Genomic DNA, 15,933 nt, shown 5'->3' on the forward strand with positions numbered 1-15,933 from the left:
CATAAAACACTGCTGGCAATATGAATTACACCAACATTGGTGTATTCAAATTGAAAAAACACTGTATTTTAGTAAATTACTGTGTTTTTTCTCAAAAAGTTGCAATCTCACACTGATCTCGGCTGAAACTGGCAGAAATTAGATTCTTAGTAAATATACCCCGATGTAACTAACGTAGAGAGAAGAGCACCAATGCTTCTAGATGAATATACATATATATATGTCAAACAAGCAAAGACAGAGGGCACCTCATAGCGTGAAACCAACGATTTAATGTATTAAAAACACAATATGGGGTACAGCATTAGATGTAAATGCCCTGTACCTCAATGTAACCAGTGTGATATGGTTATCACATGGCAGAAAAGTAACACCTTGTGGCAATGTCTGGATCTCCAATGCAGGGTACCCTGGACTCTCACCACCTGCCGCTTACCACCCCTGGGGAGCGCCACGGGCCGGATCACTGGTGCCGCTGACATGGGAACACACATACGCTGGGGAAAATGACATCCTAATGCGTTTCGTCATAGACTTCATCAGAGGGCTGGGCTTTATGACGTCACTGCACATATTTCAACTGCATGGTGGTCAATCACATAATTCAACCATTTACACACAAAGAAAACATTGAACTGATTCAGATTATCCACACAGTACTGCTAGCATTTAGACATTCAAGTACTATAGAGATACTGTTGCCATATATGTATCATTTGAGAGGATAAGGCAGGTAATACCTATTAAAAAGGAAAATATGGCTTATATAACTATAGATAGATGTAGGGTTGTAAAAACTGTTTATTAAGTATGTAGATAGTAAAAATATCCATGTCTAAGTGATGTATAAACTTTGTAAATGGTTTGTCAGCCTGCAGAGGGTAGTACTTAATGAGTAGGTTTTATATATCTTAAATTTTCAGTAATAATTTAATATTGTGCATCTATGTGGCAATATGGGCTAGTAGATATAATTTAATGATCCCTGTGTGGATAATCTGAAAGCGTACATTCCCGTGCAGTCTGACAATTTGTATGTTGTATGTAAGTAAGGAGTGCCGGATTATGTATATATATATATATATATATATATATATATATACATACATACATATATATATATATATTAGAGATGAGTGGGATCGGATTTAATGCCAGAATTAACGCCAGTTCGGTTTTCTCTGAATTTTTCCTATTGGCTATCCAAAACACGTGACATCTGTGAGCCAATAAGATGCCGTTTTGAGAGCAGAGTAAATCGGAGCAAAACCGAGTAAAACCGAACCCGCTCATCTCTAATCTATATCGATCGAAACGTTGAAAGAACTCTCCTTGTGAAATTACCTTGATAAGTATAAATAAAATTTTCAATGCTTTTTACGTGCAAAATTCTGGTGAGTGCCCCTTTATGCTGTCTTTCTATATATATATATATATATATATATATATATATATATATATTTACTCTAAAAAACAAATGAGAGAGGCGCCCCTAGTGCAATATAGACAATGTAGTATACCTCCACAAAGAACACCCTAAAATCGGAGGTGTACCGTATTAAGTAGAGATGAGCGGGTTCGGTTTCTCTGAATCCGAACCCGCCAGAACTTCATGTTTTTTTTCACGGGTCCGAGCGACTCGGATCTTCCCGCCTTGCTCGGTTAACCCGAGCGCGCCCGAACGTCATCATGACGCTGTCGGATTCTCGCGAGGCTCGGATTCTATCGCGAGACTCGGATTCTATATAAGGAGCCGCGCGTCGCCGCCATTTTCACACGTGCATTGAGATTGATAGGGAGAGGACGTGGCTGGCGTCCTCTCCGTTTAGAATAGATTAGAGAGACACTTGATTTACTAATTTTGGGGAGCATTAGGAGTACTCAGTACAGTGCAGAGTTTTGCTGATAGTGACCAGTGACCACCAGTTTTATTTATAATCCGTTCTCTGCCTGAAAAAAGCGATACACAGCACACAGTGACTCAGTCACATACCATATCTGTGTGCACTGCTCAGGCTCAGGCCAGTGTGCTGCATCATCTATTATCTATATATAATATTATATATATCTGTCTGACTGCTCAGCTCACACAGCTTATAATTGTTGGGGAGACTGGGGAGCACTACTGCAGTGCCAGTTATAGGTTATAGCAGGAGCCAGGAGTACATAATATATTATATAGTGAGTGACCACCAGACACACAGTGCAGTTTATTTAATATATCCGTTCTCTGCCTGAAAAAAGCGATACACACAGTGACTCAGTCAGTCACATACCATATCTGTGTGCACTGCTCAGGCTCAGGCCAGTGTGCTGCATCATCTATATATATTATATATCTGTCTGACTGCTCAGCTCACACAGCTTATAATTGTGGGGGAGACTGGGGAGCACTACTGCAGTGCCAGTTATAGGTTATAGCAGGAGCCAGGAGTACATAATATTATATTAAAATTAAACAGTGCACACTTTTGCTGCAGGAGTGCCACTGCCAGTGTGACTAGTGACCAGTGACCTGACCACCAGTATATATAATATTAGTAGTATACTATCTCTTTATCAACCAGTCTATATTAGCAGCAGACACAGTACAGTGCGGTAGTTCACGGCTGTGGCTACCTCTGTGTCGGCACTCGGCAGCCCGTCCATAATTGTATATACCACCTAACCGTGGTTTTTTTTTCTTTCTTTATACATACATACTAGTTACGAGTATACTATCTCTTTATCAACCAGTCTATATATTAGCAGCAGACACAGTACAGTGCGGTAGTTCACGGCTGTGGCTACCTCTGTGTCGGCACTCGGCAGCCCGTCCATAATTGTATATACCACCTAACCGTGGTTTTTTTTTCTTTCTTTATACATACATACTAGTTACGAGTATACTATCTCTTTATCAACCAGTCTATATATTAGCAGCAGACACAGTACAGTGCGGTAGTTCACGGCTGTGGCTACCTCTGTGTCGGCACTCGGCAGCCCATCCATAATTGTATATACCACCTAACCGTGGTTTTTTTTTCTTTCTTTATACATACATACTAGTTACGAGTATACTATCTCTTTATCAACCAGTCTATATATTAGCAGCAGACACAGTACAGTGCGGTAGTTCACGGCTGTGGCTACCTCTGTGTCGGCACTCGGCAGCCCGTCCATAATTGTATATACCACCTAACCGTGGTTTTTTTTTCTTTCTTTATACATACATACTAGTTACGAGTATACTATCTCTTTATCAACCAGTCTATATATTAGCAGCAGACACAGTACAGTGCGGTAGTTCACGGCTGTGGCTACCTCTGTGTCGGCACTCGGCAGCCCGTCCATAATTGTATATACCACCTAACCGTGGTTTTTTTTTCTTTCTTTATACATACATACTAGTTACGAGTATACTATCTCTTTATCAACCAGTCTATATATTAGCAGCAGACACAGTACAGTGCGGTAGTTCACGGCTGTGGCTACCTCTGTGTCGGCACTCGGCAGCCCGTCCATAATTGTATATACCACCTAACCGTGGTTTTTTTTTCTTTCTTTATACATACATACTAGTTACGAGTATACTATCTCTTTATCAACCAGTCTATATATTAGCAGCAGACACAGTACAGTGCGGTAGTTCACGGCTGTGGCTACCTCTGTGTCGGCACTCGGCAGCCCGTCCATAATTGTATATACCACCTAACCGTGGTTTTTTTTTTCTTTCTTTATACATACATACTAGTTACGAGTATACTATCTCTTTATCAACCAGTCTATATATTAGCAGCAGACACAGTACAGTGCGGTAGTTCACGGCTGTGGCTACCTCTGTGTCGGCACTCGGCAGCCCGTCCATAATTGTATATACCACCTAACCGTGGTTTTTTTTTCTTTCTTTATACATACATACTAGTTACGAGTATACTATCTCTTTATCAACCAGTCTATATATTAGCAGCAGACACAGTACAGTGCGGTAGTTCACGGCTGTGGCTACCTCTGTGTCGGCACTCGGCAGCCCGTCCATAATTGTATATACCACCTAACCGTGGTTTTTTTTTCTTTCTTTATACATACATACTAGTTACGAGTATACTATCTCTTTATCAACCAGTCTATATTAGCAGCAGACACAGTACAGTGCGGTAGTTCACGGCTGTGGCTACCTCTGTGTCGGCACTCGGCAGCCCGTCCATAATTGTATATACCACCTAACCGTGGTTTTTTTTTCTTTCTTTATACATACATACTAGTTACGAGTATACTATCTCTTTATCAACCAGTCTATATATTAGCAGCAGACACAGTACAGTGCGGTAGTTCACGGCTGTGGCTACCTCTGTGTCGGCACTCGGCAGCCCGTCCATAATTGTATATACCACCTAACCGTGGTTTTTTTTTCTTTCTTTATACATACATACTAGTTACGAGTATACTATCTCTTTATCAACCAGTCTATATATTAGCAGCAGACACAGTACAGTGCGGTAGTTCACGGCTGTGGCTACCTCTGTGTCGGCACTCGGCAGCCCGTCCATAATTGTATACTAGTATCCAATCCATCCATCTCCATTGTTTACCTGAGGTGCCTTTTAGTTGTGCCTATTAAAATATGGAGAACAAAAATGTTGAGGTTCCAAAATTAGGGAAAGATCAAGATCCACTTCCACCTCGTGCTGAAGCTGCTGCCACTAGTCATGGCCGAGACAATGAAATGCCAGCAACGTCGTCTGCCAAGGCCGATGCCCAATGTCATAGTACAGAGCATGTCAAATCCAAAACACCAAATATCAGTAAAAAAAGGACTCCAAAACCTAAAATAAAATTGTCGGAGGAGAAGCGTAAACTTGCCAATATGCCATTTACCACACGGAGTGGCAAGGAACGGCTGAGGCCCTGGCCTATGTTCATGGCTAGTGGTTCAGCTTCACATGAGGATGGAAGCACTCAGCCTCTCGCTAGAAAAATGAAAAGACACAAGCTGGCAAAAGCAGCACAGCAAAGAACTGTGCATTCTTCGAAATCCCAAATCCTCAAGGAGAGTCCAATTGTGTCGGTTGCGATGCCTGACCTTCCCAACACTGGACGTGAAGAGCATGCGCCTTCCACCATTTGCACGCCCCCTGCAAGTGCTGGAAGGAGCACCCGCAGTCCAGTTCCTGATAGTCAGATTGAAGATGTCAGTGTTGAAGTACACCAGGATGAGGAGGATATGGGTGTTGCTGGCGCTGGGGAGGAAATTGACCAGGAGGATTCTGATGGTGGGGTGGTTTGTTTAAGTCAGGCACCCGGGGAGACACCTGTTGTCCGTGGGAGGAATATGGCCGTTGACATGCCAGGTGAAAATACCAAAAAAATCAGCTCTTCGGTGTGGAGGTATTTCACCAGAAATGCGGACAACAGGTGTCAAGCCGTGTGTTCCCTTTGTCAAGCTGTAATAAGTAGGGGTAAGGACGTTAACCACCTCGGAACATCCTCCCTTATACGTCACCTGCAGCGCATTCATAATAAGTCAGTGACAAGTTCAAAAACTTTGGGTGACAGCGGAAGCAGTCCACTGACCAGTAAATCCCTTCCTCTTGTAACCAAGCTCACGCAAACCACCCCACCAACTCCCTCAGTGTCAATTTCCTCCTTCCCCAGGAATGCCAATAGTCCTGCAGGCCATGTCACTGGCAATTCTGACGAGTCCTCTCCTGCCTGGGATTCCTCCGATGCATCCTTGCGTGTAACGCCTACTGCTGCTGGCGCTGCTGTTGTTGCCGCTGGGAGTCGATGGTCATCCCAGAGGGGAAGTCGTAAGCCCACTTGTACTACTTCCAGTAAGCAATTGACTGTTCAACAGTCCTTTGCGAGGAAGATGAAATATCACAGCAGTCATCCTACTGCAAAGCGGATAACTGAGTCCTTGACAACTATGTTGGTGTTAGACGTGCGTCCGGTATCCGCCGTTAGTTCACAGGGAACTAGACAATTTATTGAGGCAGTGTGCCCCCGTTACCAAATACCATCTAGGTTCCACTTCTCTAGGCAGGCGATACCGAGAATGTACACGGACGTCAGAAAAAGACTCACCAGTGTCCTAAAAAATGCAGTTGTACCCAATGTCCACTTAACCACGGACATGTGGACAAGTGGAGCAGGGCAGGGTCAGGACTATATGACTGTGACAGCCCACTGGGTAGATGTATGGACTCCCGCCGCAAGAACAGCAGCGGCGGCACCAGTAGCAGCATCTCGCAAACGCCAACTCTTTCCTAGGCAGGCTACGCTTTGTATCACCGCTTTCCAGAATACGCACACAGCTGAAAACCTCTTACGGCAACTGAGGAAGATCATCGCGGAATGGCTTACCCCAATTGGACTCTCCAGTGGATTTGTGGCATCGGACAACGCCAGCAATATTGTGTGTGCATTAAATATGGGCAAATTCCAGCACGTCCCATGTTTTGCACATACCTTGAATTTGGTGGTGCAGAATTTTTTAAAAAACGACAGGGGCGTGCAAGAGATGCTGTCGGTGGCCAGAAAAATTGCGGGACACTTTCGGCGTACAGGCACCACGTACAGAAGACTGGAGCACCACCAAAAACTACTGAACCTGCCCTGCCATCATCTGAAGCAAGAAGTGGTAACGAGGTGGAATTCAACCCTCTATATGCTTCAGAGGTTGGAGGAGCAGCAAAAGGCCATTCAAGCCTATACAATTGAGCACGATATAGTAGGTGGAATGCACCTGTCTCAAGTGCAGTGGAGAATGATTTCAACGTTGTGCAAGGTTCTGATGCCCTTTGAACTTGCCACACGTGAAGTCAGTTCAGACACTGCCAGCCTGAGTCAGGTCATTCCCCTCATCAGGCTTTTGCAGAAGAAGCTGGAGGCATTGAAGAAGGAGCTAAAAGGGAGCGATTCCGCTAGGCATGTGGGACTTGTGGATGCAGCCCTTAATTCGCTTAACAAGGATTCACGGGTGGTCAATCTGTTGAAATCAGAGCACTACATTTTGGCCACCGTGCTCGATCCTAGATTTAAAGCCTACCTTGGATCTCTCTTTCCGGCAGACACAGGTCTGCTGGGGTTGAAAGACCTGCTGGTGACAAAATTGTCAAGTCAAGCGGAACGCGACCTGTCAACATCTCCTCCTTCACATTCTCCCGCAACTGGGGGTGCGAGGAAAAGGCTCAGAATTCCGAGCCCACCCGCTGGCGGTGATGCAGGGCAGTCTGGAGCGACTGCTGATGCTGACATCTGGTCCGGACTGAAGGACCTGACAACGATTACGGACATGTCGTCTACTGTCACTGCATATGATTCTCTCAACATTGATAGAATGGTGGAGGATTATATGAGTGACCGCATCCAAGTAGGCACGTCACACAGTCCGTACTTATACTGGCAGGAAAAAGAGGCAATTTGGAGGCCCTTGCACAAACTGGCTTTATTCTACCTAAGTTGCCCTCCCACAAGTGTGTACTCCGAAAGAGTGTTTAGTGCCGCCGCTCACCTTGTCAGCAATCGGCGTACGAGGTTACATCCAGAAAATGTGGAGAAGATGATGTTCATTAAAATGAATTATAATCAATTCCTCCGCGGAGACATTGACCAGCAGCAATTGCCTCCACAAAGTACACAGGGAGCTGAGATGGTGGATTCCAGTGGGGACGAATTGATAATCTGTGAGGAGGGGGATGTACACGGTGATATATCGGAGGGTGAAGATGAGGTGGACATCTTGCCTCTGTAGAGCCAGTTTGTGCAAGGAGAGATTAATTGCTTCTTTTTTGGGGGGGGTCCAAACCAACCCGTCATATCAGTCACAGTCGTGTGGCAGACCCTGTCACTGAAATGATGGGTTGGTTAAAGTGTGCATGTCCTGTTTTGTTTATACAACATAAGGGTGGGTGGGAGGGCCCAAGGACAATTCCATCTTGCACCTCTTTTTTCTTTTCTTTTTCTTTGCATCATGTGCTGATTGGGGAGGGTTTTTTGGAAGGGACATCCTGCGTGACACTGAAGTGCCACTCCTAGATGGGCCCGGTGTTTGTGTCGGCCACTAGGGTCGCTAATCTTACTCACACAGTCAGCTACCTCATTGCGCCTCTTTTTTTCTTTGCGTCATGTGCTGTTTGGGGAGGGTTTTTTGGAAGGGACATCCTGCGTGACACTGCAGTGCCACTCCTAGATGGGCCCGGTGTTTGTGTCGGCCACTAGGGTCGCTAATCTTACTCACACAGCTACCTCATTGCGCCTCTTTTTTTCTTTGCGTCATGTGCTGTTTGGGGAGGGTTTTTTGGAAGGGACATCCTGCGTGACACTGCAGTGCCACTCCTAGATGGGCCCGGTGTTTGTGTCGGCCACTAGGGTCGCTAATCTTACTCACACAGCTACCTCATTGCGCCTCTTTTTTTCTTTGCGTCATGTGCTGTTTGGGGAGGGTTTTTTGGAAGGGCCATCCTGCGTGACACTGCAGTGCCACTCCTAGATGGGCCCGGTGTTTGTGTCGGCCACTAGGGTCGCTAATCTTACTCACACAGCTACCTCATTGCGCCTCTTTTTTTCTTTGCGTCATGTGCTGTTTGGGGAGGGTTTTTTGGAAGGGACATCCTGCGTGACACTGCAGTGCCACTCCTAGATGGGCCCGGTGTTTGTGTCGGCCACTAGGGTCGCTTATCTTACTCACACAGCGACCTCGGTGCAAATTTTAGGACTAAAAATAATATTGTGAGGTGTGAGGTATTCAGAATAGACTGAAAATGAGTGTAAATTATGTTTTTTGAGGTTAATAATACTTTGGGATCAAAATGACCCCCAAATTCTATGATTTAAGCTGTTTTTTAGTGTTTTTTGAAAAAAACACCCGAATCCAAAACACACCCGAATCCGACAAAAAAAATTCGGTGAGGTTTTGCCAAAACGCGTTCGAACCCAAAACACGGCCGCGGAACCGAACCCAAAACCAAAACACAAAACCCGAAAAATTTCAGGCGCTCATCTCTAGTATTAAGTGGTCTCAGAACCACTTTCAAACAACGTTTTTAGAAATCCGAACGTTCCCCGCTTCTGGCAGTGGACTCCTGGATGTAATGGTCACACCGGTATCTATGGTCTCAAACCGTGTAGTGCAAAGGATGAAAAGTAGAACGAACCATAGTGTAAATAAGTATGTGAGGAAACTCACTTTGAAAAGGCACTTCCAGAAAAAAACCATGGGACAAAACGAAAATGGACAAAATATTTCAAAATCAGGACTGAAACCCCCTTCAAAGTTTTATCCCCTTGAATCTAAGAGTAGTCAAATAGATCTCTTCTATGAACTTGTGAGAAAAGATCTGGAACACCTAGAACCCAGATCCGGGAAAAATCTGACTAATTTTGAGAAGAAAGCCCTCAAAAACTTAAAAGATAACAAAGAAATAGTAATACGCCAAGCGGATAAAAGAGGTGGACTAGTGGTCATCAATCGCAAGGATTATGAAGCTGAAGCATTCCGTTTATTAGGAGATACCACCTCCTACCGAAAATTGGCTAATGATCCCACACAGGCTTTTGTGGATCAACTAAGACCAATCCATTTGTTTTTTAGAATTTATTGAAGATCTGCCGGAACAGCGGGTCGTTTGGAGAATAAGCCGCCACCCCAGAAAATATAGGGGAAGTGCTCTGGACAAATTAAGAACTATTCTAAACTGTATGAACTTTTAGAGGAAGGTTATTTTGCGCCAATTATCACTCTTCTAACAGCCATATATATATATATATATATATATGTGTGTGTGTATATTCACAACTATAAATGTATATAGATAAAAAGCAGTCCTACTATACTATACAAATATTATGTCAATTATACATGAGACAAAATATCAAATAATAAATTGTCGCCCATGTTGGCTTCAATAAACTCATGGGTACCTACAGTTAAAACAGAGGAGGTTTGAAATATCAAAATTACAGTGTATCTTTGAAGACACATAGTTCAGAGAAAGACATTTTTACAGTATTATAAGGAATACCTGTTTACAAGTTTATTTGGCAGTGTAAAAAATACATTTGTCATAATAATAATATACTTCATTTGGGAAAAATGTTTGGAAAGAAAGATATAAATAGGCATTGCCAGTATTTGATCCGATAGCGACATCTCAATGAAAGCTGTCATTATTTATATCTATTGCTACAGTCCACATGCAACCTATTTCTATAATCACACTTTGTTATAGGATTTATATCAGTATAATATTTATTGTGTATCATATAATATTTCAACCATATCTTTCTTTTTGCATACAGAACATGCTGCCCCTGAAGGAACCATGCTACAAGAAAGCTCCATTATTCATAAAGGCTTCATGCACCATCCAAAAATAATTGATGCTACATCATCAGGAAAGGCAAATGACTGCATTTTAGCAAAACAATTATGCAAAGAAAACCATAATTGCTTTTCTTTATATGAGAACTTTAAAAGTCAGTGCATTCAACCACAAGAATGCATTGTCAATGATGCAGTACAAAGTTGCTTGACAGCTTATAGCGAATTCAGAAAAACTGTAATGGGAAACTGCGTTTGTCTAAACTCAACAAAGAGAAAATGTCTAAAAATTTGGAATAGCATTTATAATAATACTTGTTTACAACATGCAAAAGAAAGACAAATTTCCCCAAATTCCGGAGGAAAAAGGGATTCCAGTGTTTTGGACATGAGTTCGTGTGAGTATTAATACAGTACACAATAGCAAAAACAGCTTATTTAATAAAATTAATAAAAGTAACATATTCATGTCATGTACATTTAGGATAAATAAAAAATAAATAAATGAGACATACTGTAAGTTAGAGTACCTACTTGAAATTCTAAGCATGCATCCATATCTTAAGTAATATGATACATTTATATAAAAAGTTGGCAGTGGAAATAACAAAAATATTCCATATGTGCTATTCCTTACAATGATGCTACTTTGGAACCTTTCAACCATAACAAAAACCAGCATCCTCACATCTCATGTGTATCATTTGGGTCCAAGGGTATCACCCGCTTAAATGGCTTTCAATAAACCCTACACAATAGGGACAGACCTCCAAATTAGAATCTGTAATCCCAGTGTGACTATCACGCTTTTGCACATGTAAAATTATACCCCCCCAGATAGATAACAATATGACTAGGCACACCACATTTCTGAATTGGTTACATAAACAGCCCTCTAAAATCTTTCTAAACAAGAACCCCAACCCCCAGCCACTTTATAGTCTTAGTTACAACAAAAATGGAAGTAAAGTGTAAAACAGGTAAAATCTCTTTGGGTCCCCAATGTGGAAAGCGGCTATCAGTATATACTGTACCTACTCTATACCTGCAGTTGAACTCACAAGAAGCACAACTTTACAACCCTGTATTGGCCTCATTTTTTATGGACTGGATTTCCATCTCCTCTGCTTAATGCCCAAAATTTAACAACTGGCCTCTACCACATATGTACGGTAACATTAAAGTATACCCATAACTCATATAGAAATTAGAAGTGCCTGTGAGTTTATAGATACAAAATGCCACAAAAAAGGGCATTCAAAATGCTAAACAGAATAAAACAAATTCACAACCATTGGAGGGAATATCTGCAACTATGAGTATTAAAGGATGCCACAGATCTATTCTAGGCTAATAGTGTGATGGGAGTCATCAACAGTTGAACAAACCCTCACCCATCCTTTCAAGGAAATAGGAAATAGAAAATTGAAATCCCAGTAATGGTCTTAGCCATTAAGACTTTTCATTCAGAAGCACTATAACACTAAAGTATACATGTAAGCATCACCTGCTGAAGCCCCTTTCTACTATGCCTTGTAATCCCTTGATCCCCTTACTCCACGCTGAGTTTCACAATGTTGATAGAGTGAGGGACATCCCAGCCTTACCATTTACACCAGCTAGACAATCTGCTAAACATGAAAATGACATGACATACTGTACTGTACTTCGAGGCACCCTTTTCTGATCTTAGCCCAGTGAAAAACAACAGTGCTACAGTACGTGTCTAGTCCAAAATACAACAATGAATCTCAGGCAAAACAAATCCAAATAACAGTCTAATAGCAGGTAAGCCAGAATTACTTGGTTGTTGGTAGCCTGAACCATACCCAAATTATCACACTAAAATATACTTTAACAATCCTATTCTGCAACCACTCCCCCACAATTCTACAATGGGTTCCAGCAGTACAAAGTAATGAGTCAAACCATCAACAACCCATTCATTCGGCCATACTGCTGAACACCAGTCACTTTCAATATATTCTATGAACCCTTTTGAGACAGCAGCATCTGTGAATATTTGCAATTTGTGACTATTGGCTAAATGTAATAGGGTCTGAGTTTTAAAAAAAGAGAGTTTACTGCTAAACTTGCACTTTTCTAGAACTGGCACAACTTAATAGAATGCTTAGTTAGAATGGTAGTTTCCCACAGTCCCACAATGAGCAATGACCAAACTTCATTCAGATGGAAATCATAGAAATCAGCCAATGTAATATGAAGCAAGTTTTAAACTCACACCTAAAACCTTTCCAAAAACTTGCCTATAAATAGATCAGCTTTTTACAGTCACGTTTGACAGAAGCATGTACAGATCAGCATAAACATTAGGAAATAGTTAAAATTAAGAAGAAAAAAAGTGGGATCCAGCCCAAAGCATAACCAGCCCCAGGCTCTTGGACTGGTCATGGTTCTCAAAGAAATGAGGGAAATAAGACATACAAATGGGGCCACGCTAATCATGGCTCCGTCTGTGCCTGGGGGCGCACCTATCGCCGGGTCCGGGGCGTGCGCTCGTCCCATTCACTAGAATGGGAGCATCTCATTTCGCTCCCAGAGTGACTAGGCGGTTGGATCGCGTAGTCATGCCGAGAGTGCTCGTGTGCAATGGACACGCCTAGGATGAGTGCGGCTCCATCTGTAGATGCTCCCCATTTTTTTATAACCAGTGCCATGCTCCACTAGCAAGGAGGTAATGCCACAGTCAGGGGACACACTTGGCGGTGTTCTGTGGCCTAAGGATTAACCACCCTAACTAGTTAGCCCAGGCTGGTGTTTCCTGGGGAAGTAGCCCCCCCCAAATAAAAGGGTCCCCTCCTCCAGGCATCCAAGGCCTGGACTGAAGCCCAGGGCTAACCCTGGCACCCCTGAGCTGTCGGGGCCCAGCTTATAGTATTTACATTTGTGTTTTGTAAAATAATATTGTTTTTTTACAGGAGGTCTACAGGTACCAGCAAACCTTCCCTGCATGCTGGTACCAGCATTCAGGGCATTGAAGGGCCCACTAGTTCCTAAGGTCCCCCTGTAAATAAAAATCTATTAAAAAAAAGACACATGCACTCACACACATATTTACCTATCCCTGGTGTGTTCAGTCTGCTTGTTCAGAAGAATCCATGGTAGCTGTAAAAAGAAAATCCATACTCACCTATTTCTTGAGTAGATAACGTCCTCTTCAGTATGCACCCAGGGGGTTAAAAAATAGCAGACCAAACACCCAAACCAACAGACTGAGGAGCCCTGCTTATTGGCTGTGAAAAAACCCAGACTGTCAATCATAACTTCCTCCATTTAAGTCAGTGGTGAGAACCTCTACATTGACTTCAATGGTGAGAACTGATACAATGTAGTCAGTAATGGGAACCGCATGGTTATTAGAGGTCAATCTGTGCTGACTAGTTAGGGAGGTTAATGCTTCAGCCACAGGACCCTTCAAGTGTGTCCCCTGGCTTTGGCATTTCTCTCCTGCTAGTGGAGCCCAGTACTGGTTCTTAAAATATGGGGGACCCTATGTTTTTATTTCCCTGTATTTTTTTTAACCAGGACTAATTCAAAGAACCCAGGGCTTGTTATGCTTTGGCGGGGAGACCCCATGTCATGACATTGCCTGTGTTTCCTGCAACAGGAAACATTGCCCGATGCGCCTGCATTCACAGCTGGGCTGCGTATGCAGGGGGCTACCACTAATTGCCTATTTTGGTGATGTAATCACATAGCTGGCCGGTGGTAAACATGCTGGGCGACCTTGCCCTGTGCTGGGTGGCCCCCAACATGCGATTGTAAGCAGTAGCACACTGCCATTTTTTCCATTGGGGCAACTGCATGTGACATTTTCACGCAACCACCCTGAAAATGGCGCCGACCCACCCCCATTTTCACTGCACCACCCCAGCAATGGTCCGTCACCACCCCCGCTCACCCCGTGAATGCGTCTCCCTGTCAATGAGGCAGAGGCGTTCGCAGCCAATGCAATGTGATTGGCATTGGTGGGCCGCACACGTGCAAGACGTGACCTGCGTGTGCACATTAGTGTAGAGAATGGGGGACATTGCAGTCGCATTGTGTTGCATTGCGATGCGACCTGAAAAACCCCTTTAGAACCCATTGCACAATCACAAATCTATACATTTAAACTAGTCTGGGCGCAGAGGATGGAGGCAAAAGTCTAACTCTATTATATTGTTGCCCTTTAGAGTCCTTTTTACGCTTAATTAAATTTGAAGTGTCGTTAACCACTTGCCTGGTTAGGTCGCATCACATGCGACACACTGCCCTGTTGTGTACTCGGCTTTTAGATTAGGGGATCCATTCTGCAGAAGGTCAAAATGGATCCCCTTTGGATCCCTGGACTTGCTGCAGTGACGCAGTGGTCTATGACCACCAACATCACTGTCAGAAACGCGCCCAAGAATGCTGTGCGATCAGCATTCTGAAGCGCATGCTGCATGAATCACAGCACAATTTGTCAGATCTCTGCAAGTGCAGAGATCAGCTGCAGCATTGGGGACTTTCACACACTCCAATGCACTCTGCATGTGGGGGAGGGGTATATGCCCACAGGGGTAGGGGGGTAAAATATTTGGATATATTTTTAAAATACTTTTTAAACTTTATTAAATAATAAAAAAATACAATTTCTGAGTGGTTTTGTGGCTTAAAAAAATTGTCAGTTAAGTTGTTAAAAGATTGTTACACCTCCTTGAATAAATAATCAGGAATGGCTGATTACCCCTGTGGCATGTGAGAATGTGCTGAATAAAACAAAATGATCCAGATATTTTTTTAGGCACAATTGTAGTAAGGATATCTAAGTCAAGGAAAGGCAAAGGAGGAGCTGGAAAAGTGCCAGACATCTTCCCCAAACAGACCTCTTTCTGGAACTTCAAGATTAGATTCTGCAAATATGAAAAATCCACATCAGTGGATATGGTGGCTTTATTTACCATTAAAGCTAGATCCACCTTGGCCTCTGAAGACACATATCGTTACATGGCTGAATGTACATTCTGGAGTGTCCTGCTTTTATTCACTGACCATAGTTGAATGCAAGGCATTAACCTTTGGCCATTTTCGCAGAGCAGCACCACCTGATCCTAGAGCCAGATACATTTGTGAGGATTGAAGAAATTAGTACAAGGCTGCCTCACTTCTAATGATACTGTACCTCAACTTCCTTACACCTACTGTAAATAAAATTAAACCATAAACTCCTTACCTCCCCCTCATTCTCCCCCTCATTCTCCTACCCACCCGAACTAAGATCTGATCAAAATGTTATCCCACTCCTACTTCTGCCACTAGTTACCTGCTATCTATGTTTTTTTTTCTTTCCATTGCTCGCTTCACCCCACCATGTGTTTTTCCTGTAATGTTTACCTCCACTGATTGCACACTTTGCCATTGTGCCCTACATGCAGGGTACATCATACTACTACATAAGCATCAGTTTTCCCATATATGAACTTGGCCCTTGTATGGCTCACCTCCCACAGTGTAACCTTCAAAGTGCGCCCAACATGGCTGCCCCATATGGTACACTTGTGGATGGGATGAAAAATACATGGACCTTGTGGTTTTGTTGGAACCCTACTCTAAACTGTAGGACTCTGAAATCACCCCCATTTTGT

General features: G+C 43.1%; 1 protein-coding gene across 1 annotated transcript in view; it reads left to right on the forward strand.

The window, feature by feature from the left end:
* GFRAL (GDNF family receptor alpha like) overlaps positions 1–15,933 on the forward strand; it is a 121,593-nt gene that overhangs the window by 50,631 nt on the left and 55,029 nt on the right. The window contains exon 4 of the mRNA XM_063919654.1: positions 10,282–10,701. Within this exon, the coding sequence (XP_063775724.1) occupies positions 10,282–10,701 (420 nt within the window). The remainder of the gene's footprint in view (positions 1–10,281; positions 10,702–15,933) is intronic.

The sequence above is a fragment of the Pseudophryne corroboree genome, chromosome 4 (genome assembly GCF_028390025.1).
Source record: "Pseudophryne corroboree isolate aPseCor3 chromosome 4, aPseCor3.hap2, whole genome shotgun sequence".
NCBI lineage: Eukaryota > Metazoa > Chordata > Amphibia > Anura > Myobatrachidae > Pseudophryne > Pseudophryne corroboree.